At 39.4% G+C, this 26,494-nt stretch overlaps 4 protein-coding genes across 6 annotated transcripts; 2 read left to right on the top strand and 2 right to left on the bottom strand.

The window, feature by feature from the left end:
• Positions 1 to 9,787: 9,787 nt before the first annotated feature.
• LOC122043078 (nuclear pore complex protein NUP50A-like) lies at positions 9,788 to 14,352 on the bottom strand. 3 transcript variants are annotated; one of them, XM_042603535.1, is made up of 3 exons: positions 14,154 to 14,323; positions 13,986 to 14,051; positions 9,788 to 11,429 (listed from the first exon to the last, which is right to left on the bottom strand). In XM_042603535.1, the coding sequence occupies exon 3, from the start codon at positions 11,399 to 11,401 to the stop codon at positions 10,001 to 10,003; it is 1,401 nt and encodes a 466-aa protein (XP_042459469.1). In that variant the 5' UTR covers positions 11,402 to 11,429; positions 13,986 to 14,051; positions 14,154 to 14,323; the 3' UTR covers positions 9,788 to 10,000. The 3 variants fall into 3 exon arrangements, with proteins under 3 accessions (XP_042459469.1, XP_042459468.1, XP_042459467.1); XM_042603534.1 differs by lacking the exon at positions 13,986 to 14,051 and having other exon boundaries at positions 14,198 to 14,352; XM_042603533.1 differs by lacking the exon at positions 13,986 to 14,051 and having other exon boundaries at positions 14,154 to 14,319.
• Positions 14,353 to 15,579: 1,227 nt separating this feature from the next.
• On the top strand, positions 15,580 to 17,957 carry LOC122040250 (GDSL esterase/lipase At5g03610-like). Its single transcript, XM_042599583.1, has 5 exons — positions 15,580 to 15,649; positions 15,760 to 15,951; positions 16,839 to 17,113; positions 17,223 to 17,517; positions 17,595 to 17,957. Exons 1-5 carry the CDS (start codon positions 15,592 to 15,594, stop codon positions 17,813 to 17,815), a joined length of 1,041 nt encoding a protein of 346 aa, XP_042455517.1. The 5' UTR covers positions 15,580 to 15,591; the 3' UTR covers positions 17,816 to 17,957.
• A 489-nt stretch (positions 17,958 to 18,446) lies between these two features.
• LOC122044218 lies at positions 18,447 to 18,770 on the top strand. The gene has a single exon (XM_042604744.1). The coding sequence runs from the start codon at positions 18,447 to 18,449 to the stop codon at positions 18,768 to 18,770; it is 324 nt and encodes a 107-aa protein (XP_042460678.1).
• A 37-nt stretch (positions 18,771 to 18,807) lies between these two features.
• Positions 18,808 to 25,688, bottom strand: LOC122043080 (monodehydroascorbate reductase 3, cytosolic-like). The gene is made up of 10 exons (XM_042603536.1): positions 25,519 to 25,688; positions 24,902 to 24,973; positions 23,069 to 23,120; positions 20,960 to 21,040; positions 20,487 to 20,605; positions 20,166 to 20,385; positions 19,842 to 19,960; positions 19,644 to 19,769; positions 19,336 to 19,476; positions 18,808 to 19,268 (listed from the first exon to the last, which is right to left on the bottom strand). Exons 1-10 carry the CDS (start codon positions 25,567 to 25,569, stop codon positions 18,945 to 18,947), a joined length of 1,305 nt encoding a protein of 434 aa, XP_042459470.1. The 5' UTR covers positions 25,570 to 25,688; the 3' UTR covers positions 18,808 to 18,944.
• Positions 25,689 to 26,494: the final 806 nt, after the last annotated feature.

Here is a 26,494-nt window from a genome sequence, read left to right on the forward strand (position 1 = left end):
TTATTTTTATAAAAAGTGTTGCAATTTTACTAATTGCAAAAATTATGCTTAACTTGTTAGTTTAGTAATTTTTTTTAAAATTACTTTTTATGTCTAGTTTAACCCTAACTTGAACTTGGGTTGATGCACATCAAAAAGAGGGAGATTGTTGGACCCCGTGGTAGTTTTGATGTGATCAACCAAGTTGGTTAGGTCCTGCTGTGTTTGATCCCTGTGTCTGAGTGTGCAGGAGCTTAGGAGCACAGGAAGTCGAGCGGAAGACGCAGCTAGCGAGAAGGACGGCACGGGAAGGGAGCCGACGGGCTCGGTGCGTCCGAAGGACGAGAGAGCTGCGGAAGAGTACTCCGGTGGGCGTGAAGAGTGTGCGCGGCGTTCGAGGGACGTTAAGCCGGGACGGAAGGTTGCTCGAGGAGAAGGCCGGGAATTGGGTTCGGGTGAGCCTTATTTCGGTTGGCTGCAATCACCCAAAAGATCGGAGCGTTGGAAGTCAAAGTGGAGCAAAGAAACAAGCTGGAATGTTGAGCTGCCAGTTTGGAGGCGCCTCCAGCCTTGCTGAAGGCGCCTCCAAGGGCGCCTTCAGGCTTGATGAAGGCGCCTTCAACAGTCTGTTTTGACCGTTTGCACTGCGGATAAAGTTTTATCCGCTGACCGAGCTGGAGGCGCCTTGGACCCTCGGGATAGACTTTCCAGGAGCTATAAAAAGGCTCCTGGAGCTAGGAATTGAACAACAACTCAAGCATTCAATCTGTAGTGTTTCCTAGCAATAGTTCTGAGCTTTTGAAAGTGTAAAAGGCTTCTCCGCCTTCAGCAAAGGAGAGTTTCTTTTAGTGCGCTTCTACTGCCCTGGATTAACAACCCCCTTGGTTGTAACCAGGTTAATTTTTTTGTGTCTTTCTTCTACTGTTTTATTATTTTGTTAACTATTGCACTAACTGAGTTGAAAGTACGAGGGGGGTATTTTTAGTTTTTGTTTTCAGCAATTCACCCCCCTCTTGCCGGTCTCCGCTGCACCAACAAAATCAACTATGAAAATGCGAAACTTACTCTAGTAGACATTTAGGTGTGACTATTCGCGAGCGCCCCAGGAGGCATCATCGCCGCACGAGATCGGGCGTCCGCCCATATTTGGGCAAGCGGCCCCTGGATGATGATTTAGTGCTCTGGGGCTCGGGATGAAGCGTATGCCCACTCACACCACTCTTCCGTCGGCAGATGAAGAATGACTGTGATATGGTGTTGACCGCTCGGGGATGATTGCGCAGAAGTAGCCTGTCCGGACGGTCGGGATGAAGACGTCGGGCGAATGCCTGACTTCTGGTTTTCACTTTTGGTGGCAGGAAGGCCACCGACGGCGCGCAGACTGTTCCCTAAGGCAGATCGGGCAGGGAGGGAGTCCAATTTGACGACTCAGGGGTGGTGGACTCTTGGACAGGAGCAAGGGTCGACGCCCTTACCCATTTAGCGAACCACACTCTCAAAGTGGCGGAGCGCGATGAAGGCTCCCCCCGCCGCCTCTTGCACCTGATTAATGGCTCGGCTGAGAAGGTTGAGCCCGAAGCCCCCTTAACTTGGACGATCGTCTGTTGTTTGGTAGGAGTTTGGGAGCCACCGATCGCTACACCACTTGCCAAGGAGGGAGCCGCTTCGCTCTCATCCTACAGTTCTTCTTGGGAGTCGATCGACTGTAGGTCGCGACTCTCCAATTCTTCTACAGTGGCCGCATTGACCACGGCGTCCACAAGCTTCACCTTGCTGGTTAGACGTGTGCGAAGCATGACTTCGACTGCAAAAAAGGAAGAAAAATCAATTAGAATCAAAGGAAGGAGTAAAGAGGTCACATACCTAGGCTGAATGGAAGTCGGGTGCGAATCGGACTCAAGCCGAAGATATAAAGGACACCCTACAACAGCAACTTGTGGATGCCATACTTTTGATTGGCCAACATTGAAGCTGCATTGAGGTAGTCTGATCGGCTCTTATACTTCTTTAATGGAGGCTGAGTCGCCACATCGAGCTGCCAGGAGGTGGGAAAGTCCGGTAGCTCGGGAAAGCGTACAAAAAAGAAGTACTTCTTCCAGAGTTTATTGGAAGTCGACATTTTATCAAAGAAAACCAAACCCACTCAGGTTTGGAAAAGAAAAGTCCTCAACTCGGAAGATTTGAGATAATAAAAGTAATGAAAGAGTCAGAGAGTAAGTGGAATGTCGTGCACGCGAAAAAGAACCACCACCCCACATAGCAGCCGAAAGGAGTTCGACACCAGTTGATGGAGGGAGACTCGGAAATATTTATACACTGCAGAAAAAATGGGTGGATGAGAAACTGCAGACCGGTGATAAAATGGTCCCTAAAGAAGCAAATACAGCCGGGTGATGGAGAATTTGGCCGATCGAAGGGAGAAGGAAGAACAACTTCGTATTTGGGAGGAAGCTCAAAAGAGGCTTTAAGACTCTCAGCATTGTCGACGTCAAACTGGGACTCGGTAGAGGTGTACTAGGGCCCCGGGATGCTGGCGGGAGGCTGCAAGGAACTTGCCATTGCAAAACAAGAAAGAAAGAGAAGGAATAAAGTGGCAGGATTGTCGTAGGAACACTGAGATGTCGAAAAACTCGAGGACGTGGAAGAACAGACGCTGGAAGACGTGAAAACAAGGGGAGGTAGGGAGAAAGCTTATTAGAAAGGTCGTCGGAGGAGCGAAAAAGAAGGATGTCGCCGGAGCACAGGAGCGTCGTTGAAGAATTCGCTTCAAGTGTGCAAATGCGGCGACACGCACATGTTTATAAGCCTTGGGGTCAGCCGACCAGAACCGCCCGATTTAGGTTGCAGAAACTCAGGCCAAGATCTCATCGTTAAATTTGAACCGTCAAACGCCACATCATGATGGATATCCGCCTGCCACATCAGGCGTGCAGCGACAGAGAGCAAGACACGTGGCGCATCGCCACATGTCGACATTTAATGAGGGCATGGGGGCGTGCTCAGCCTTAAGGCGAAGAGATTTTCATGATTTTCCAGAAATCTGGGTGACGTAAGCTTGCCTCACGCTCCCCCAATACAACCCAAGGAAAGATTTGACAAGTGCAAACCTTCGTCGTGCCGATCAGATTGAGGGAGCATACCTATGGCCAAACAACACGCTTCGACAGACCAACCGGCATGGAGTGTTCACATCCCAATTAGAAGCCAAGTTAAGGCCGAAGGCCGATCGGGAGGAAAGCTGCTCAGACAAATATCCAGTCCACAGGAGGTCAATGAGGGGCCCCACCGCGTTATCACGGTGGAGGTCAAAGCGTAGATGGCATGTGATGCAGTGATAATGAGGGGCCCCACCGTGCTACCACGGTGGAGGTCAAAGTCAAGGTGGTCAACGCGTAGATGGCATCGACCGGTCAGGCGAGGCATGTCCCGATCGAGGGCGAAGGCCTCGATCCACCTCCGCCTTCGACACATGGAGAAGTCAAACGACCAACACTCAATGAAGACAATGTGCAGAAGCCGCCTGAGCGGCTTGCCCACTCGGCAAAGCATCAGTATTCGACATTGGCATACGGAACTTCAGCCGAGCAGCTATCCCGTTCAGCTAGACAACCGGGCTTGGCATCGAAAGAGGTCAACTTTGGTCGAGCGACTACCCCGCTCGGCCTGGTAGCAGGTCTTGACAGCAAAAGAGTGGAATTTCGATCGAGCAGACATGTAAAGGAGTATCGAGGTTCTGGCCGACCGAACGGGGCACCAGAGTGGCGAATCATCGGCCGCGCGACCAACCCGCTCGGCCTAGCAGTGTACTCCCTCTGATATCCAGCAACATCCTTTTGGGAGCTAGTGCCGCTGACACCGAGCATGGACAACCAGAAGATCGTACGACAGAAGCTTCCACTGTTACTTCAGAGATATGTTCGATCCGTTAAGGTATTGTGTCAGGGACTACTAACAAGTCTTTTCAAGGAAAATTTTGAGAAGCGTGCCCGCCTTGGGAAGCGTGCACGTGCTATTGAAGCTCTATATAAAAGGGGGGGGTCCAAGCATCGGCGGAGGTATGCGATATTCATTATTTGTGGTATAGTCTTCTTGTTGCTCCACTTTCCACTTCATCGTCGGTGACTGACTTGAGCGTCGAAGGGCCAACGCCGAGGACCCTTCCCTGGATTGGCATTGATGTAGTTTGTGTTGTAGGTACATGCGGAGTCCACAGGAGGTCAACGTAAGCACTGTTGGACCCCGTGGTAGTTTTGATGTGATCAACCAAGTTAGTTAGGTCCTGCTGTGTTTGATCCCTGTGTCTGAGTGTGCAGGAGCTTAGGAACACAGGAAGTCGAGCGGAAGACGCAGCTAGCGAGAAGGACGGCACGGGAAGGGAGCCGACGGGCTCGGGCGAGAAAGAATCTAAGACTACTCGGTGGGAAAGAGTTGCGCGACGTTCGAGGGACGTTAAGCCGGGACGGAAGGCTGCTCGAGGAGAAGGCCGGGAATTTGGTTCGGGTGAGCCCTATTCCGGTTGGCCGCAATCACCCAAAAGATCGGAGCGTCGGAAGTCAAAGTGGAGCAAAGAAACAAGCTGGAATGTTGAGCTGCCAGCTTGGAGGCGCCTCCATCAGGCTTGGAGGCGCCTCCAGCTTGAAGGTGCCTCCAGCCTTGCTGAAGGTGCCTCCAAGGGTGCCTTCAGGCTTGATGAAGGCGCCTTCAACAGTCTGTTTTGACCGTTTGCACTGCGGATAAAGTTTTATCCGCTGACCGAGCTGGAGGCGCCTTAAACCTTGTTGGAGGCGCCTTGGACCCTCGGGATAGACTTTCCAGGAGCTATAAAAAGGCTCCTGGAGCTAGGAATTGAACAACAACTCAAGCAATCAATCTGTTAGCAATTCCTAAGCAACTAGTGAGCTTCAAAAGTGTAAAAGACTTCTCCACCTTCAGAGAAGGAGATTTTTCTTACTACGCTTTTCTACTGTCCTGGATTAACAACCTCCTTGGTTGTAACCAGGTTAAATCTCTGAGTCTTTTCCATTCGTGTTTCTTTTTCCGTTTCATTAATTTAGTTGCTGATTTAAATTCTGAGTTGAAATCCGAGGAGGGTATAGTTTGTTTTTGTTTTCAGCAATTCACCCCCCTCTTGCCGGTCTCCGTTGCACCAACATGTGGTATCAGAGCCTGATCGCCTCAGAAGGACTAACCGTCAACTGAAGCACTACGATCAAGACGATGGCCGGAGCGAACATCCATCCCCCGAAGTTTGACGGAGACTTCGCCACTTGGAAGCGCAAAATGGAGGTATTTTTTAAAACAGATTTTGATATTCTTATTACAATGAAATATGGTTTTGCAGCGCCGAAAGACAAAGAAGAAAACACATGGAGCAAGAAGGAGCAAGCCGATTTCGTCGCCAACGGAAAGGCGGAGTTCCACCTGCTTAGCGTGCTGCCACCACAAGAAGTAAATCGGATCGGAAGCTATGACTCAGCGAAAGATCTCTGGGAAAAATTCCTGGAGCTACACGAAGCTAGCGCAGCGCGACATCCTCCGGAACCAGTTAACGAACCTCCGGATGAACCAAGGCGAGAAGGTAGCGCAACTCCAAGCGAGAATCAAGGAGCTAATAACGCAACTAACGAACCTTGGAGAAGAGGTAACCAACCGGGATTCCATCCGATACGCGCTCAATGCCTTCCCGAGAACTCCAGAGTGGGCCTCCTTAGTAGATGCGTACTACATCTCTAAGGACCTCGAGGTAAGTACGTTAGAACAATTATTTTCAACTTTTGAACTTCACGAATCTCGAGTTTCAGAACCCAACGGAGCAAAGAAGACAAGTCAGAACATTGCCTTAAAGGCAAAGATGAATAGTTCTGACTCCGAAGCCTCAGTCGACGAATCCGAAGCGGCACTACTGGTAAGACGCTTCAATAAGTTTTTTAGTACTAATAAATTTAAATCGCAGAGGCATCATCGAAAGAAGAGGACGGTTAGCTGCTACAACTGCAACGAAGAGGGACACATCAAAGATGGCTGTCCAAAGCTAAAGAGAAAGGAGAAAGAAAAGGCAAAGCCAAAATACAAGAAACCAGAACCCTCCAAGCACAAGAATCTGAAGGCTACTTGGTCAGATTCGTCATCCTCCGAATCGGAAGTCGAAGAATTCTTGGGACTAGCACTGATGGCCAACCATCAGAAAGAAGAAACGTCCAGCTCAGAGATGAACATCGATGAAGGGGGAGGAACATCAGAAGAAGAAAGCAGCAGTGAAGGGGGAGCGTCACCAGACCAGGTAAGTAAGGTACGCAATCTAACCCCAACTCAATCTTTCAAATTTATCAAGTCTCTTTCTAAAGAGTTAGATCAATTAGAAAAAGAGAATGCTGAACTAAAATTGAACTTAGCAAGAGCATGCCCGTTAGAAATGTATGATCATCTAAAATCAGAAAATGAAAATTTAAAATTAGAAATTGAAAAATGATGCATGCTTAAAGAAATTTCCAAAGCCAAAAATTAGAACTTATGGTAAATTAAATTGGTATATAAGGAAGCATCAAGGTCAACTTAGAAAAATACCAAGAAACTATGTACCCCCTAGATTTTTGAATAATCCTGTAGGAAGGAACCTCTATTGGGTTCCAAAATCTGTGCTTAATTAATTTTTCAAAAATTAAAAGCTTAAAGTGAGAGAATTAAACATTGAAATTCTTTATGGAAGCTTTGTCTAAGGAAGTGGTTGTTGCTTCAATAACCAAGAAGGCCTAGTGCCTCGCCACGACCTGGAAGCTAAAATATTGAAAGAAAATGTTTAATTAACTTTTTTGAAAAAGCATTAAACTAGAATCAAATAATGCTTTAAAAATTTCTAAATCTTTTTAAAATTCTAAAACGTCAGATTGTGAAAATAAAAAAAAAAAATTTATTGACTTAGAAAAATTTTTCTGAAAATTCAAAAATTTGACTTAGAATTTCTTTTGGGAAAAATTCATTTTGACTTAGAATTTTTTTTAATAATTAATGTTAAGGTAGAAAATTTTTCTGAAAATTCAAAAATTTGACTTAGAATTTTTTTTAGAAAAATTCAATTTGACTGAGAAATTTTTTTTCTTAGAAAATTTTTTTCTGAAAATTCAAAAATTTGACTTAGAAGATTATTTTTTTGAATAACTTAGAATTTTTTTTTAAAATTCTATGCATTTCACTTAACTTATTTGTTTCATATTTTCTTAATCCCATTTTTGCTGTGATCAAAGGGGGAGAGAAAAGTACAAGTTTAGGGGGAGTTAGAAAAAATTTAAAATTTCTGTTATTACTTTTATAAAAAGTGTTGCAATTTTACTAATTGCAAAAATTATGCTTAACTTGTTAGTTTAGTAATTTTTTCTTTAAAATTACTCTTTATGTCTATGTTAACCCTAACTTGAACTTGGGTTGATGCACATCAAAAAGGGGGAGATTGTTGGACCCCGTGGTAGTTTTGATGTGATCAACCAAGTTAGTTAGGTCCTGCTGTGTTTGATCCCTGTGTCTGAGTGTGCAGGAGCTTAGGAACACAGGAAGTCGAGCGGAAGACGCAGCTAGCGAGAAGGACGGCACGGGAAGGGAGCCGACGGGCTCGGTGCATCCGAAGGACGAGAGAGCTGCGGAAGAGTACTCCGGTGGGCGTGAAGAGCGTGCGCGACGTTCGAGGGACGTTAAGCCGGGACGGAAGGCTGCTTGAGGAGAAGGCGGGGAATTGGGTTCGGGTGAGCCCTATTCCGGTTGGCCGCAATCACCCAAAAGATCGGAGCGTCGGAAGTCAAAGTGGAGCAAAGAAACAAGCTGGAATGTTGAGCTGCCAGCTTGGAGGCGCCTCCAGCTTGAAGGCGCCTCCAACCTTGCTGAAGGCGCCTCCAAGGGCGCCTTCAGGCTTGATGAAGGCGCCTTCAACAGTTTGTTTTGACCGTTTCCACTGCGGATAAAGTTTTATCCGCTGACCGAGCTGGAGGCGCCTTAAACCTTGTTGGATGCGCCTTGGACCCTTGGGATAGACTTTCCAGGAGCTATAAAAAGGCTCCTGGAGCTAGGAATTGAACAACAACTCAAGCAATCAATCTGTTAGCAATTCCTAAGCAACTAGTGAGCTTCAAAAGTGTAAAAGGCTTCTCCGCCTTCAGAGAAGGAGATTTTTCTTACTACGCTTTTCTACTGTCCTGGATTAACAACCTCCTTGGTTGTAACTAGGTTAAATCTCTGAGTCTTTTCCATTCGTGTTTCTTTTTCTGTTTCATTAATTTAGTTGCTGATTTAAATTCTGAGTTGAAATCCGAGGAGGGTATAGTTTGTTTTTGTTTTCAGCAATTCACCCCCCTCTTGCCAGTCTCCGCTGCACCAACAAGCACCACATCCCCAGCTTTCCGTCTTTTCAACTTTCGGTCAGGATCAATATCCATTAAAGAATTAGATATTTTTTATACTAATAATTTTTCTTTTTTCCATCTAACTATTATCATGGTAAAAAAACATATTAGAATTAACTTTGTGTGTATATATATAATTTAATCGAGTATTCAGGTTGGATATTAGATATCGGTAGTCCATCAATATTCTCCTTCATTTGTGTTGGATATTAAATTTTCCATCAAGTTCGGATGAAATTGTTATCCATATGGTAGATCCATATAATATAGAGGATCTAATTGTCATGTTCTAAAGCTTCCTTTTAAATTTAGAGGCACTTTACAATTATATAGAACATATGTTTTTTTTTCATTTCAATCATTTTACTTGTATTCTATGTAAGACATCACTTGTCCCCACGAGAGTACCCAGTTAACTAGAGAGTGACAGCTTTACTACAATGGGGCAAAAATCAATTCTTGGCTAGCACATGCTTTTGGAAAAAACTTCTCCCATCCTCTAATCACTTGACAGTTGAATATAAGAGGCCCTTAAGATTTATATTCCTTCACATAACTCAAGGATAAATTGTGAGAAATGTCTAGGACGAGTGTAACTACCTTTTGCTATAATATGTAAGACATTGCTCAATCCTTTTATTTTTTTTTTAAAAAAATCTTAAATATTTAAAATTATGAACCTCCTATCTTAATAATTATCTTATTATATTAATGCTTTTAAACTTAAATTTTATATTTTCTATATTTACTCTACTAAATTTAAAATCTTTTAATTCTACTATATATATTTTTTTTTATCAAAATTCAAATTTAATATCAATATTTTCACATATCTCACATACCCAAATAATATCATTACCAAATAATATAGGTATCATATCTTGAATATGTCTAATAAATTTATACCTGATTAGTATAAACAGATATAGATTTATAACTAAAAAAAAATAATAATGAAATAATAATTTTTTATAATTTATGATTTTATAAAAATGATATATCAAACAGATATCTTTAATTTCTAATAGTTACGATTAAAAATTATAAAAATAAGTATACCAAACAAACAAGCATTGCAACGGTGTGAGAGAGCTGGGGTGATGGATGTCAATATAAAAATAAAGTTAATAAAAATTAAATAAAATCAAATTGAAAAGAATTAATGGAACTAAATACATTTAAATATCTGCTACGAGTTTAATAATGTAGAAATGAAATTACTTTTAGAATCATAGAAAAATATAAACATTAATTGAAAAGGATTTTTATAAGATTTATCTAGTGTTCCTGATGTTTAATAGATATTTTTGAGGACAAACTCAATTAGAATTATTAGATGTCTATCCTCCCAGTCTTCCAACCAATTAAACAGACCCTAAATTGTAACCAAAGCATTCAATAACAGCAAGAACAACTGGGTCTGTGGGAAGATAAGGCTAACTGTATTGTTCTTCAAGTTTCAGCTCATAGACGAGAGTTGGCAAATGACATAGTCGACGGGCGGTCCGCGGAGAATAACGCAACAGTTTGCGGACTTAAACAAATCGATCAAAAAGTTCTAAAGGGGTAACAGTGAGACACCGCCGGTGTCGATTCTGAGAATTCGAAACTTTTCTTTGATGACTCCTGGTTGCTTAATCTGCATCCTTTGTGGGTTCTGAAGTAGAGGCTTTATTCCCTTTGTGTGCCGAGACTGATTCGAGAAACTCTTGCACGATGCTGCTATCTTTGAACTTGAGCGCCACCGTGATTAGGCCGCCTTTCCCTTCCCCCGCGCTGTTAACGCAAGCAAAGGTGATTCCTTTCTTGTCCATGTTGGTGAGAGACATGTCTGGGTAAATGCTTGCATTTAAGATCAGTCGAAAATTCCCCTTGGCTCTCATGACAAGCCTTGCCTTTTCGACATCTGATACTGAGACATTCAGTTTAAGCTCTCCCTTCCCCCTTTCCTTCCAGCCTCCATCCATGTACTCGTACATTATCGCATCAGCAGTGAAAACCGCCTTCTCATTTTCTTCGCCTGTTTCTAGAGGGACCTCTTGCATTGACAGTTTCACACTTTTAGAGGTATCTGGTGTAGTGCCAAGCGACGACGGAAAGGAAGACCCCCCATTTGTAGACCCAGTAGAGAGACTAAATGTCGTTCCTGGAGATGTTCCAAACGAGAATCCTTCCTTGGATAGCGATCCAAATGTAAAAGAAGAGGTCGAGATTCCAGTTCCTGCAAGCCCTGAAACAGAAGAGCCGAAGGCAAAAGATGAAGTTGAGAATCCAGTTCCAATGAGCCCTGAGAAGGCATTTTGGCTGCTTGATAATTGTTGGAATGAACTCAGAGGTGCAGCAGGTGCTGCTGGCTCTTTCGGATCATTTGTCGCAGTTTTTTTATCACTTTCTTCGACTGCATTTTCAACATTTTGTCCAGCATCCCCCTCTGTTTCTTCAGCTTCCTTTCCATTTTCTTCCTGTTGATCTTCGATTCTTTCTTTTACAGATTCATTGTCAGTTTTCTCTCTGCCATTTTTTTCAGCTTTACTGGTTTCCTCAGGTCGAACTTCCTCTGCAACAGGAATATTCTTCTCCTTATCGTCAGCAGTATCTGATAATGGTTCAGAAAATTTATCTGGTTTCTCACCATTCTTCTCTGCACCCTCGATATTGTCAGAATTAACAGCAATTTCAGTTCCCTTAGCAACATTTCCAACAGCACTGTTCTCATTAGATTCACCTTGTTCTTCATCTTGTGGTGTTGAGCCATCAGTTTTAGAAGAATCCATAGATTTCTTTGCTTCTATACTAGTGTCCGAAGAAGCAACTAGGCGGATTCCGGCAAAAGGATTCGAAGAAGCAGCTGGTGCAGGCTGACTGCGACGGACCTTCACGATTCTTCTGGTAGCCATCACTTCCTCAGTGGCCTTTTTAAATGTACCCATCTCCAAGTCAGGAGCATCATCATCCCGATCAGGGTCGTCCTTGGTAAGCTGTCTCCCAGCAACCCTCTTCTTGGATGGAGGTAGGGCATCTTCTGCATCTCCCATTGTCGCAAGTCTTAGATCGAACAATTGACTGAACAGAAAACAGAAGTTTGTATTACCAACTTTGAAGACGATCTGTACTAATTGGCAGCAAAATTAGCTAATAATGTTTGCTCAATTAGCTGAAAATTGTTTGTATTAAATCATTAGTTTCGAAGATAATTCCTCATTTTCTTAAAGAGAAACAGTTTCTTCAAAATATTTGATCATGCATGCCAAAAGAGTCTTGAAAATCAGCAACATGTTGAAAAGGCCATCCTTTCTAAAGAATGCTCTTCAATCACGGTAGAAACAAGAGCGACAATCTCTATTACCAGGGGAAAACTATATTGATTCTCCATAACCTAATGAAATGTGGAAACCTACCAATGCTCCGTGACAGTGGAAGCTAGCCATACTCCGACCAAAACAACAAAGGTAAGCTTTAAAAGGGGAATTTTATATCACAGTTCAAACGATGTGAGTGGAAGTGGTAGTTTTCTTATAGCATAATAAGATGCACTAACAAGTTTGTGATTTTGCTGTTATTGATACTAAAGATAATTTTCACATAATATAAAGTTAAATCATAAATCAAAGGCAAAATACAATTTTACAGGGGTGTCTAGAACGAAATTATCTCTGAAATTTTTGCATCTTTCCTTATCTCATTCAAAAATTCCATATAATAAGTCTTATTAAGAACTGTAAACAATAATTATTCCCTTGAAATTGTTAGCATATTGTGATATTATATGAACTATTATTTAGGAGATATTCTTTTTATTCTCAATAAATTATTTCCACTTAACTTTGAAATATCGTGAGAAATTTCAAAGTTAGCAGCTAGCAATCAGAACTTTCCTTCTCTATTCATTTCAGATACTTGCAGAATAAAATACACCAAGATGTTTTATCTCGATAACAACATAATAATGACTTGTAGTTTCTTCCCTTCTTATGAACTATTATCTGCTTTGCATCTTTTGCCAGTATGGGTTTATTAAAGAATATTTTGGATTCAAATTTTTCTAATCAGTTGGATATCCATGATGTTTTGTTATCCAACAAAGACTATAATTTTAATTCACAAGGATCATTCTTAACTGGCAAGTTTTTGAGCACTAGAGAATTAGACCAGAGTGTTGAAGAAAAACCACATTTTGAAGGTCGGTCTTCATAGAAGTAAAATGAGTTACAAGGTAAAGGATTTTACTTGTAAAATTTAAAACTTCAACTGTGAAAGAGATGAAAAAAGATTAAAAACAAGGCAAACTGGCAAAAGATAAGATTGGACAAAAAGTGTCACTACAATTTGAGCTTATGGTATATAATGGACCAAGTTATTCTTTAACAGTTTATATCAGATTATTTTTTATTTGACAAGAAAGTTATATTGATGAAGATTTGTTACAACAAATATTGAGTGATTGAAGTAGAGAGGAGCTTCTACAATCTCGTGTGATCATCGTGTGCCCCTTAGTCTAAGAGGAAAATTTTATAAAACTGTACACCATTTGACATGCTTCATGGATCAAAGTGTTGGACCATTAGGAAGCAATATGTAGAAAATAGATAAGAATGCGAAGACAAATGCGTGCAGTAAAAAAATTTTAAAAACACATTTATTTTAAGAGGAATTAGGTCTAGTTCCGATAATAATAAAATGAGAGAATAAGTTGAGCAGCATGACAATGTTTGTATTTCTCTAGCTTTATTCTTGCAAAGTTTGACTGCATTCATTGACTTCAACTACTTAAATTAGAAGATGGTCCATTTTTTCTGTTTTAACCGAAAATATCAATCGTATCCTCCTGATATTTTCATTTTAAAGCATAACCGTAATGTACTTGATTTAAAAGAACTAAAGCATAAATGATACAAAAAACCATATCAACAAAAAAAATAAAAAATAGAGAACCATTATAAAGCAAGTAGAAAAGAAATGAAGAATAAAGAAATCCAAAGAGAGCAGTCATATGATTGCAGATTTCAAATTAGTGTTCTTCCTGAAGAACTCATATAGGCTAAAGCACTTCAAATTAGCATTCACATAAGTGTGGCCAGGTTTCCACCCCATTGTAAAGGTACGATTGGGCACTCGTCCAACCCAACTGGCCCATGAACGAAGAGGAACTCTATCCAACTCAAAATTACTAGCCATTTGGGACGACAATATCTCCTTCTTATGTGGACACCAATGACCACCATATAAGCTCATATGATACTAACGCGATATCCTGCCTCAACCCACCAACAATATTATTGTGTGGTGGCCCTGAGCACATGTGCAGACATCTTCACTATTTAGACAAGAACGATACTTTTTTTGTGCTGGGATAGCGGACTTGTTCTTTGTATTTGGCTGTTAAGCACATATTAATTAGTGAATGACTTCATTTAAAGGTGATCTCGACCAAGATTCCGTAGAGAACTAGGCGGAGATAGTATTTTGTAATTGATTGATCAGCATAACAGACAAACAAAGAGGTAGTCAGAAGATTATAATATACTTTTCTCTGTGGATATAAAACTCCTCCTCAGTGTTTGGATTGAATTTAGCAACAACCACCACAAAAAAGGAAGAAGGGGGGGGGGGGAACAATACCTAAATCCAAATATTAGCGACTCAAAGCACCAGATCGCTCAAATTCATCAAGACAAACAGTAATTCCTTGGCATCACAGACCAAAACCCTCAATCAGAACACAAACCAATCAAAGAAATTCCTTTGCGGAGAAACCGGTAAATCGAAAACAGGGAAGGGATCGAGCACCTCCAAGAGTCGTAGAAGAGGTAGCAGTGAGACGAGGAAGATACCGTGAGCTCGATCGATCGCCGGACGCGCTGTCGGTCGCGAGAGGAGTGCCCAAATCGCGGAAATGGAACGTGAAGTCTCCTGAAGCAGAGCAGTGACGGCGATGGCTGTATGGTAATTTTCTCTGTCTTCGTCGAATAGTTCTAATTCTAATGATTCGGAAACTGAGTTGACCTAACTAATCCTGACCGTTGATTTAAGAGAGAGTGTGGACAAATGGGAAAAGGGAGGAGAAAGAGGAGGCAATAATTAAGACTTTGTGTGTTTTATAAAAATGGACAAATGTCAAATAAGGGACTCTATTTTTAAATTTTATTTTATTGGGACCATTTATTTAATAAGTGTTAAAATCAAAAGCGAAGTCAAGGGCCCAATAAAAAATTTAAAAAGTATTTTACCATATTTTTAAAGGTTAAATTAAAGAGGGTCTCATATTTAATCATACTTAAAAAAATAATTAAGGCCATTTTAAATGTCACTTATAAGCAACGAAATAAATTATGGATTAATTTGTAATCGGAAGAGCCTCGTATTCAAGCAATCGTAGCATGCCAAAATAAGCCTCATATTTAAGGAATCGTAGCCTCTCAAAATATTATTTATTAATTTATCAAAATTAATTAAATTTTATTACAAATATTTTAATTAATCAAAATCACCTACAAATTTTTATAGCAACTAGTCGTTATAACCATATAACAATTGCCCCAGTTAAATTACCATTATGAAATTTTTTTTTTTTTTAAGTTGGTATTAAATATTCAGTTTATGTTGATTGATCAGGTTTTACAAAAATTTCTCATCACCTACCAAGATAAATTAGGAAATAAGTATTTTAAGGTCAACTGTCCATTAATGAAAATTTATCTATTAATTCACTAAAATTAAAACTCAATCCTTAAATATCTAGAAAATTAAGAACGCGCCCTGTCATTATCTAGGACATATTTTTTTTTTTTTTATCACGACTCAATTGTGATAGTGTAAATGGATTTAATTGACCTTTCAAATAACAATAATAATAATTATTTATCAAAATTACCAAAATAATTTTCTTCGCCGGCGGAGGTGGCGACGAGGAGCTGAATAGAAAACATCAAAAATCACTAAAAACACTCAACAAGAAATATTATTTATTTTATGCTACCAATAAGTATTTATTCTATTTAATTTGACATGCCCCAGGAAATAATTTAATTTCCATTTATTATATTTTAATTCCTCTCTTGCCATGAATCAAGACCAGCTAAGATTCCTCGTTGTTTTTATATATTTTTAAAATTGTAAAATATAATTATTTACCAAAAAATTCCAAAGGCATCTAGTGGTATCTATAAATACTCATTCTAGTCATTGTTTCTAGCAACATCCTTCCTTCCTTCCTTCCTTCATCGCAATGGCAAAAGCCGCCAAGGCTTTCTTCTTTGTGATCTCTCTATTTTTCCTCCTGAAGGGTAATTAATAATCTCGTGCATGTTTTTAGTTTGTGTAATTTTTTTTTTAATTTGTTAAAAAGTGTTTTTAATATGTTTTTTGTTTGGTTTTGCTTATGTTTCTTGTTTAGGGATTGAGAGTGGTTATGAAGATAACACAAGGAAAAAGTTGTTTGTGTTTGGAGATTCTTATGCGGATACTGGAAACTTAGGGAGAGTATTGGGGCGGAATGCACGTTCATGGTTTGAGCCTTATGGCATGACCTTCCCTAAGAAGCCGACGGGTCGTTACTCTGATGGCCGAGTTCTCTCCGACTATGTAGGTTAGTATTTCTCTATCGATATTTTTTTTTACATTGTATTCAATAATAGGGGGTCTAACTTATGTTATTATCAAAATGAAATGAATTTTAGAAATTAGTTTCTGAGTATATATAAATTATATTTCAAATTTTCTTGGTAGATGAAACAGAGAGAAATACAATTACTTCTAAGATTAGTAGGATGAAATCTCGACATAGTATGAGAAGACAATGGACATGGAATAGATGAGGTAGGTATAAACATACCTTTTTGTAACATAGATAATAATTGGGTCTTCAATAAATTGTGTTCTCAATTTGTCGGATATATGAATTAGGAAAAAAAAATATGATTCATCATCAAGTGAAAGTCTAAATATCTGAATTATCTATAAAAAAAAATTCATAAATTTCACTAGTATGATCTGAATATAGATAAATGTATTTCAAATTTACTATAGACAAGATAGAAAAATTAAGAGATATCTATTTTCAGAATTATGCCTAAATTTTCGTAGGAATAATTTTCCTTAGTTCTTTAGCATGATCTATAACCTAAAAATAGGCATAAATTCTCACCAATAGACAGGGAAGAGGATGGCCACCGAGATTTTATAAATAAATAAATAAAGAATTTTTTACATGGAAAATACGTGTCTCACTCCATGTTTGCCACGTGTTTCAAACAAACTCTCACACTTATCTATAGCTTTGAAATATATTTATATAATAGACGATTTGGGGCAGAGACAAAAAATAAGGATAAATAAATAAATACCAATTATAAAAGGTTCTTTTTGGTAAAATAAGGGGAAAATTTCATTTTTACCCATTGACTTTACCTATTTATCAGAATGCAATTATACCCCTTATACTTAAAAAATAACACTTTCCAATTACTATGGCAGCTTCTTTCATGCAGAGCAAGTCCCCAATTCCTTACAAGATCAGGAGATATGGCCCAACCCTACTCCCTTATGGTATGAACTTTGCGGTCTCCGGCAGTGGCATCTTCGATACCGGCAACTTCCAGAGCAACCTTAGCACTCAGATCGATCATTTGCAATCCCAAATCGATGACGGAGTCTACTCGAATGCTAGCATTCGTTCCTCCACCGCGCTAGTCGTCGTCTCTGGCAATGACTATGGACACTTCGGGGAACAAGATCCCAACTCTTGGTTGGTGAGTATTGAATCCTTCAATATCAAAACATTTGAATTAGCTCTTTGTATCTTTTAACATGCCTTTCTATGGTCGCGACTAACCAAGATCTTCTTGTTGTGACAAATAGCACATTCACGAATTCATACGAAAATTGTTTGCACAATTCAAAGTAGATTTACTTCGACTACAAGAAATAGGGGTCCCCAAGGTAATGGTTACGAACTTGCATCCGATCGAGTGCACGCCAATGCAGACTAGACCTAGCAACTACACGCTCTGCTCGCAAAACATCTCCCGAATCGCCTACGAGCACAACCATGCGATGAACAAACTCGTGTTGGACTTGCGGAGAAGCAACAATTCGAATACCGATTTCTTAATTCTCAATCTGAATAAAGCCTTCTTGAGCATACTCCACCAAGGTGCACAAAATTATATAATGTTTGTTGCAATGCTATGGCAACAAGTATCTTATTTTGTTTCCCTCCTTTATTGTTAGTGAGAGGATCGACGAAGATGAAGTATCCTTTGTTGCCGTGTTGTGAGAGTAGCTCGGAAAAGACCCAATGTGGATCCTTGGACGATAAGGGGCAAAAGTTGTACTCGGTGTGCCAACAACCGGAGGATCACTTCTATTGGGACTCGTTGCACCCGACACAAGCCGGTTGGGCCGCGGCCTTTGAGTACCTCAAGCCAACCATCAAAAGGTTCCTCGGATGAGTAAATTGTTGGTGATTTCTATAAAATAGAAAATAACGGAAGGAATAAGGAACTTGAATTCTCTGTTCAATTGTGTCCCTTTATATATTGACGTCTTCAGTAGTGTTTATGCTGCCCTGCTAATGAAGTGGTTAGTTTAATAGTTTTGCTGGGTCAAAGTTGTAGCGGTTGGCTAGTGCTTAATGATATCGACATTGTCAAAATAAAACACACGATAAGTAAAGAGTATCACACGCGAAAATGTGTCTCAAGTGACGACAATGACAATAGAAATCTATCAGGGTTGAGCATAGATGGCATTATAATAAGTAGGACTAACAATGTTAGAGCAACTGAATGATATATGTGACAATTAAGATACACCGCCGACGAAATGAGATGAGTTTGCGGCGAAATGAGATGGCCTTGAAATGCTAATTACTAAAACAATACATTGTGTTCCTTCTTTGGCTTTCCTTTTGAATGTCTTACTTGCTCCAACTCAGAGTTCAACCACCGAGAAGACAAGGATCCATTGTAACTCATCTACTCCTATTTCGAGTCCCCAACCACCTCCAGAAGTCTCAACCACTTGTAAGTAAATCCTTTTAAAGGTCACCACGATGTGCCTCTCTTCGTCCCAATTCTAAGCATGGCTTCCTCTTCCTCAGTTTTGTGGATGGCCGCGGAGAAGGTTTCGTGGTACTCTACCCTTATCTTGATGCTCCTCCTCGTTCTGAATTGTTGTGAGCCTGAGGAACAGCTGCCTAACGATACAACATTGGCTAGAAGGAGTCGGTCGATGAACGGCCAACCTTGCGATGAGATCTATGTGGTCAGGGAAGGTGAGACACTTCAGACGATAAGTGAAAAGTGCAATGATCCATTCATACTCGAGGAGAATCCTCACATTCTGGACTTCGATGATGTGTACCCAGGTCTCGTCATCAAGATCACTTCTTTCGGAGGGAACTAATTTGAACTATGTATCTGTGTTTGTGGAATTCAATTACTTAAGGCATGAGAAGTTTGTCTCGATATTATTGTCTCGATTTGCAAAGGTACAAGAAGTTATTTCTCAAGAAAACTTAAGAATAGGTCCGCAAGTTGCCTAATTCTGACATAAAAGACAGTAACAACTTTCTCACCCTCAAATCTTCGAAGCAAATGAGAGACCTTCCTTTGCCAGTTGCTCGAGGTCTGGAACTGCAGGTTGAAGCCTTGCCAACTCGGCAATGGCCTTGTTCTCTTCCAGAGATCCGCCTTCCAGGAAAGCTCCCAGTAACTTCCCCTCATTGATCCAGTAAGACCCGAACTTCGGTTTTGATGATGCAGGGTCATTGTCGCCAAATATGACAGTTTCTCCCACATTGTCTCCGTAGAATTGCCATGACAGATCGAACGAGCGGGAGTAGAAGTAAGGGAGGTAGTCGTATTCGTCAATTGCTTTACCTTCCTCGCTTGCCTTGATTGCCTGCTCGATAACAAAAGGAGTGAGAAAAAGAAGAAAACAAGTTTTTTGGTGCGATGTTAGTTTCTACCTTCACGGCCTGCTCTGCTGATTTCCTGGCATGATCGACATGCTCCACTCTTCGTGTTTCGTTGTATAGCTTTAAAGGGAAGGTAGCTACGTCGCCGACAGCATACACTCCAGCAACACTTGTTTGAAAGAAAGCATCAGTCTGCATCACAAAGAACAAACATTACCTTAAATGACACGCAAAAAGTTCAAAGAGAAGATCATCTGGAAGTCGAAAGAAAATTTAAACTTAGACTGGAAATAGCAAGGCATTGGGAGAAACATGCTCTTGTAACATTAACTTCGAAAGTGAAAAAAAAAATCATTAACCTTAATTCCTCCCTTCTCTTCTTCAACTTGGCCTTTGAATAGTTTTGTTAGAGGCCGTCCACCAACACCGACTATTACAATATCTGCATCGAGCACTCTTCCATCCTTCAACTTGACTGATGTTACCTGTTAATAGCAAAGAGTATCATCTAATTCTTGAAAAAACAAAATGCACACTGCTAAAGAAAAAAAACATACATCCCCATTGGTGTCAGAATTAAATCCAATGACTAGTGTGCCCTTGTCTATTTTGACTCCCTTGTTGGCATAATAAGCTTCATAGAAAGCAGCGATATCTGGAGTAAATAGCCTCGGCACTGCACGAAGGAAGAGAGATTAAGGATCCTGTGACACGGTAATTGACAAGTCTCTCAGAATAAGAAAAGATCAAATATATGTTGCTTGTGTAGAATTAACCAAAGATGATTCTTTAGGACCTTGTACTTCTGCATATATGGTGTTAACTTTGATTTTGTTAAAGAGAGATAGGGAGAAGTTAAAGGGTATAGGCAAGGGACATACTGCACCAGGGTTCAGGATACACCATAGTGACATCGAAGTTGTTAATCTTCATAACGGCACTAAGTTCAAGCCCAATGTATCCACCTCCAACAATGACAGCCTTCCCGTTCTTCTTTGCTTGGATGGTCGCCACAAGCTTGTCAGCATCATCAATTTCCCTCAGATACAATATATTGTTAGCATCAGCTCCAGGAGTACCAAAATCAGAGAGATTTATGACCTACAAATGCCATGTTACAAAATCAATATATCTTATAGAGCAGCCTATTTGGTCTTGGCAAATGGTCCAGATACTAAAAGGAGAAACTTCATCCAACTTACAGTGGCTCCAGTGGCTATAATCAAAATGTCAAATGTGATGGTTGCTCCAGCTGCAGTGGTCAAAGTCCTGGAAGCAAGGTCTGCTTTTACAATTTCAGTGCTGAGGATCAGCTCTATTCCTGCATCCAGAAACAAATTGGTTGAATGCAAGAACCATGATATTCCATCGAATTTGTTTCATTTTCTATTACAATCGTGAACAAAATCCATTAGACAAGTACAAGTGACAGAACCAATGGCTGTTGTAGAAGACAAAAGAACAGCTGTTTCAGTAGAAGCAAGTAATTGTCTTTGAGTAGCATCCTTTTTTTAACCTTCCATGGTATTTCTTTGGTTGAGTTCAAACATAAGCAACTTTTTTTTTTTTGAGTTAGAAACACTAAAATACAAATAGCTATAGCATCTTACCTACTAAAACTAAAATCTGTATGTTTCACAATGATATAAAAGCACACAAATGCATGAACACTGACCCTTTTCGGAGTACCATTCTGGAAGTAGTCTCTCCCCTCCACTTCCAACGCAAACATGAAAACCTGGGAGCCTTGCAGCACCTGGGAAATTCAAGTTTAATTGACAATGAGGAAAAGAAAATAACTAAGCATGAAAAAGGCATCATTATGGAAACCATCAATGGACCTTCTGATCATCAGTAATAATCAGTCTAAAACAAGATAACATTAACACTGAATAACAAGAGAACTGAAGAAACCATCTCCTACGTTAAATAAGCACAGCTTCAGTACAACACAATTGATGTAAGCACACAAAACTGATAAACATCTTTAACTGATAAACATTAATGTGAGACAATTGATGAAGAAACCATCTCCACATATCCCAATAGTTTAATTCATTCGGTATTGATCTAGGAGGATTGATACAATTGATGTAAGCACACAAAACTATTCCTGTGATTAAGCATATTGTTCTCTTCCATGATTAGTGTGCAGTGCATGCATACAGTATGAGGGTTGCGAATATTATCATGTTTTTCAGATATTTAAATTGCATGGGTCATTTTGAAAGAGTAAGCAAGAAGTTCTGAGAAAGGTAATGTGTCTCATATACTGCATATGTTTTCACGCAATTACTTTGCTAAAAAGGATGTCTGGGTTTTTAATTTTAGACAATTGTTATTATATTAATTGAAGTCATGTTCAAAATCCTATTTCTGTAAAAAATATTATTGCCATAGTACTAAATGATCCAACAAAACCTGTCCATAATTTACCCAAATCATGCCAAATTTGATGTCAAAAAAAATTAGGTGACATTTGGTACATGGGTATAGGAATGGGGAATTGGATTCATTCTCAAACCTTGTGTTTGGTTGTTAGGAATAGAATCAAGATTTTGGAATGAAACCCAAAAACTTAAGTATTGATGAAACCCACCTTCTCCCTCGGGTTTGAATGGGAATGAGAATGAAAATTAAGTTTTGGACGAAAATACTATTAATATATTTGTTTAATATTTCTTTTATATCACTCTCTCTCTCTTGTTCTCTCTCATCATACTTTCTCACTCCTCTTTCTCTCATCATACTTTTACTCTCATTCTCTTCTCTCATCACACTTTCTCTACTATTTATCTCTCATCATGCATTCTACGCTCTCTCTCCTCATTTTCTCTCATTGCACTTGTCCCCTAAGGACAGTCTAGTGGCTAGTGCATGAGGTACTGCCACCATGAGGTCTGAAGTTCGAATCTCGGCATAGACGAGGTAAATGACTCCCTCACCCGTGATTTACCTCCTCCGTGTTAGTCCTTGAACGGGTTGGTGGGGGCGCTGAGGGCGAGCGTAATCGCCTTTTGCCACCATTTTCTCTCATCGCACTTTCTCTCTTCATTCTCTCTCATCACACTTTCTCTCTCCTTATCCTCTCTCACCATACTTTCTATCCCATCACACACTCTTTCCTTACTTTTTCTCATCACACTTTCTCTCTCATTATTCTCTCTCATCATGCTTTCTCTCTTCTCAATCTCTCTCATCAATACTCTCTCTCCTCATTTTCTCTTATCACACTTTCTCACTCCTCAATCTCTTCCATTACACACTCTCTCTCCTCACTTTCTCTCATCACACTTTTTTCTCTTCATTTTTTCCCATCACACTTTCTCTCTCATCATATTTTTCTCTCACATCCAACTTTTTCTCCCATATAATTTTTTCTCTTATTTTCCTCTAAGGATAAAAAAAGAAAATTTAGATTCATTCCGAAAGAAAATATTCAACTAACCAAACATTATTTTTAAGAGTAATATGCATGGTTATACCCATTTCCATTCCCCAATTCTATGATTCTCATTTCCATTCCGATTACTAGGAAAGAACCAAACACCACCTTAGTATTTGAACTAAAACTTCATCAAAAAGAATAATTTCAGTATATTTAGAAGTTATGTATATATTAACCAAAACAACTTCATACAAACGGGGGTTGGTTGGTTCTTATTTAAGCGATCAAAATGGGAGGTTGATTGTAAAAAGACTCCTATTATGTACTTGGATCTATCAACTCAAACATTTCATTATTTAAGTGATGAAAATGGGAGGTTGATTGTGCATGACCTACCCTGAGGGAAGAGATATGCCTTGCTAAGTGCTGGGCGTTCATAAGGAGCCACCTGCAAAATGACATTAGGTACATTAAATATGAAAAATTGTTGAATAACGACAAAAATTAGGACTATTGAAGATTAATTAATATTCATTTCATAAATGTTAATTGAAAATATAAAATGCCCCTTAAGTGAAAATATTGATGAAGTACAGAGATTTAAGAATTTCTAGAATATTGTCAGTTGTACTTTTTTTGGATAAGGAAGATAATCAATTCAAAACTAGAAAAAATAATCAATTCAGACTTGCTATTTGGATAAGGAAGATAAATTAACAGCACTCAGCAGCGCATGAACAGAAATTGTAAGGCCGCTGCTTTCTTTGCTAAAATAGCGATGCAAAGTGGATAACTCAAATAGATGGTGAGACATTTGGAAAGGCAAATGGGAAATGAGAAACTTATTAGGTATCAATCATGCATACAGAGTGGAAATGAACCTGACACTCAATTCTAGCACAGCAAACAACATAACAAGATCTATACATTGTTGGACATTATCCATTAGATTCCTAGATCATAACAAGCTCTATCAGTGCCCCAGGGCATAGCGTAGACGGTGGGTGCATGACATTTCTAGTGTAAGAGCCAGGGGTTGAATCTCGCAGGAACTCACGACTCGGAATTCACCCCACCATGGACCTCCCACCTATGTACCTGAATTTACCTCCTTCCATACCCGTGGACCGGCTCTAGGGGGGCTGTTGAAGTGGCGGATCCACCCCACCTAGATCTTTATCAGCGAATAAACAATATAACCAGATCTATTCAAATTCTGCCTAGCCACAACCAACTCAATATGAACTCTAGTTGGAATTTGTTTTTATTTGTTTCTATGGTATGCTCCTCCAGCAATTCAATTCAAACAAAGAAAACATGAACCTTCCACATGAGGAATGCCCATTTACAAAGAGAATTTGAAATCAACTATGCAGCTCAGCACATGTCTAACCTCTCTAGATCATCGTTGGATATTAGCTTTTGGACCCAAGCATCAGACCTGGAAGACTTCAAAATTTGAATGGTCTAAACATGGTTCATTTGGACAACTTGAAAGTTTGCATTTCTATCTCAGTTCAATCCCAAGATCTATGCAGACTTTATCATGCAACGTACAAAGCAAAAAAGTATAAAGCATGCCTAATTACAAAAATCTTCTCTGCTCATGATGATAATGGCTGAAGAGGTGATTCTTTTGTAACAAGCACATAGACATCCATGAAACATAAAAGATCCCCAGATCCCTGGCTCTATTTTTCATCACTCACTTGGCACCTTTATTAATTTTTAACCGTATCAGCATCGTAATCTTGATGCCTCTTGACCTGTTTTCCACCTAAAATTCAATAGGGCAAAGTATGGCCACTAGACATTGCGCAACTTAATCAACTTCTCTCATTTCTTTCATTTTTACCATCTTGGCTCCATGTGTTTTTTTAACTCACACGTTTGACATATCTGATAATTAATGTCGTTCATACAACTACTTTCTACTTGGATGTATCTCCCTGAACGCATCATTATTCAGGCACAAAAGAATATCCAGGGCATCAAATTCATATTGAAAAACTTGATCCTAATCTCAGTTTGACTTGAAGACTCCATAGCTTTGCAACATAAATCACTAGGAACTGAAACAAGCGGATATTTGATTTTTGAAGATAAGAACAGCTAGATTGAGAGAACTCCAGATAAAACTTTCTGGTCGAAGATTATGTGAAACTTAGCCATTAATCAAGCAATAGGAATCACAAAAATATACTATCGGAAAACAGAACAGAACAATACCGCCTCCTTTGAGATAATCGCTAATTCTCCTGGAATGAGGCCATGCTTTGCAAATTCTCTAGCAGCGTATCCCTGAAAATTAGAACAATACATCAGGAAATACCAAAGATTTCAAATATCCTTGACTGTCTTCTCTCTTAAAAGAATTCCATCTTTTATGTCCATACAGAAGCCGCAATTAGTGTCCTTGAAGTAACCAGTGATCACAACTTTTTGTTACAAAATCCTGCTTGGAGAATAGTTTTTAAGAAAAGGAAAACAAAAGAAAAAGGAGAAGGCAAAGGGAATGTTTGTTCTAATTGTATTTGTTAAATCGAAAAAAAAAAATGAATATTTGACCCAAAAAGAGGGAAAACAATGTTTTATGGTGAAGACCATTCTGTACGCTTCTGTTCCCCATATATGCTCTCCACCCAAACAAACTCATATCTGCTCTATTATCTACTTCCAGTCTCTTCAGTTTCATTTCCAAAACAAACGGGGAAAAATGAATCAAAATCCAACTCTTTTCTTTATGCGATGAGAAGAAAAACAGCAAGTGTCAAGGTGAGGATTCTCAAAAATCTTCTTCCACCAAAAGAAAACATGAATCAAGGAATCAAGAAGATGATCCTCACCGCAGCAACGCCGCCTCCGAGGATGACGTACTTGAAGTGCTTCTCCGCCATGCTCGATGTCTCCAATCAAAATCAGTAAAACTCTCGCAACAGAAGTAGTCGCCCAACTTCCCTCTGCTCTCTCTGCCCGCGCGATCGGAGAGTCGAAGTCGCAGGATCTGATGAGACCATGGCCATCGGTATCGGCTGGTATATAAAGCAACAGCGCGAGATTGGGAAGATGATCGCCCACGTCAGCGATTGCGTCAGCTGATTGTGGTTGATCCCTCGGGATGGAAATCAAACCGGCCAGACCGGGTTGAATCATTAAACCGCAAACCGGAGCCGCAGATAAAATCAATCGAATGTAAAATGAAAAGTCCAAATTAAAGTAAATAACAATTTATGTAAAGTTTTTAAATACTGACCATTTCGTCCGTACCATGACGTTATGGTAAGAATTCTAAATTATCATTTAATATCCATGATTTAATCGACATATTTATAGGAATTTATCCTTTAAATAAGGGGCGTAATAAAAAAATATTGGACTTCTAGATAAGCGTGTAAATGAGCGAAGTCGCTCATGAGTTATTCGAAACTCGATTCGATAAAAACTCGTTTGAGTTCGTTTAATGAAACTCGTTAAGATAAATAAATCAAGCTCAAGTTTCACAATATTCGGTTTGTTAGCTTGTGAACATGTTCGTTAAACTCATGAATCAATTTTTAAATAAAAAAATAATAGTTTTGATAGTGAATTTATAGATTTTACACGTTACTTATGAAAAACATAGATAAATATATTAAATTTATTTATTAGAATAAAATTATAAATTTTAACCAGAATATTATAATTTTTTAAAAATATATAATTTAATTTTTAATAAATATTTAAATTTATAATTTATATTTATTAAGCTCGTTTAGACTCGATAAAAGTTTGAATAAGCTCGTGAGCCATAAATATATTCGTTAAATAAAGTTCGAGTTTGGC

This window comes from Zingiber officinale, chromosome 2A, assembly GCF_018446385.1.
Source record: "Zingiber officinale cultivar Zhangliang chromosome 2A, Zo_v1.1, whole genome shotgun sequence".
Taxonomy (NCBI): domain Eukaryota; kingdom Viridiplantae; phylum Streptophyta; class Magnoliopsida; order Zingiberales; family Zingiberaceae; genus Zingiber; species Zingiber officinale.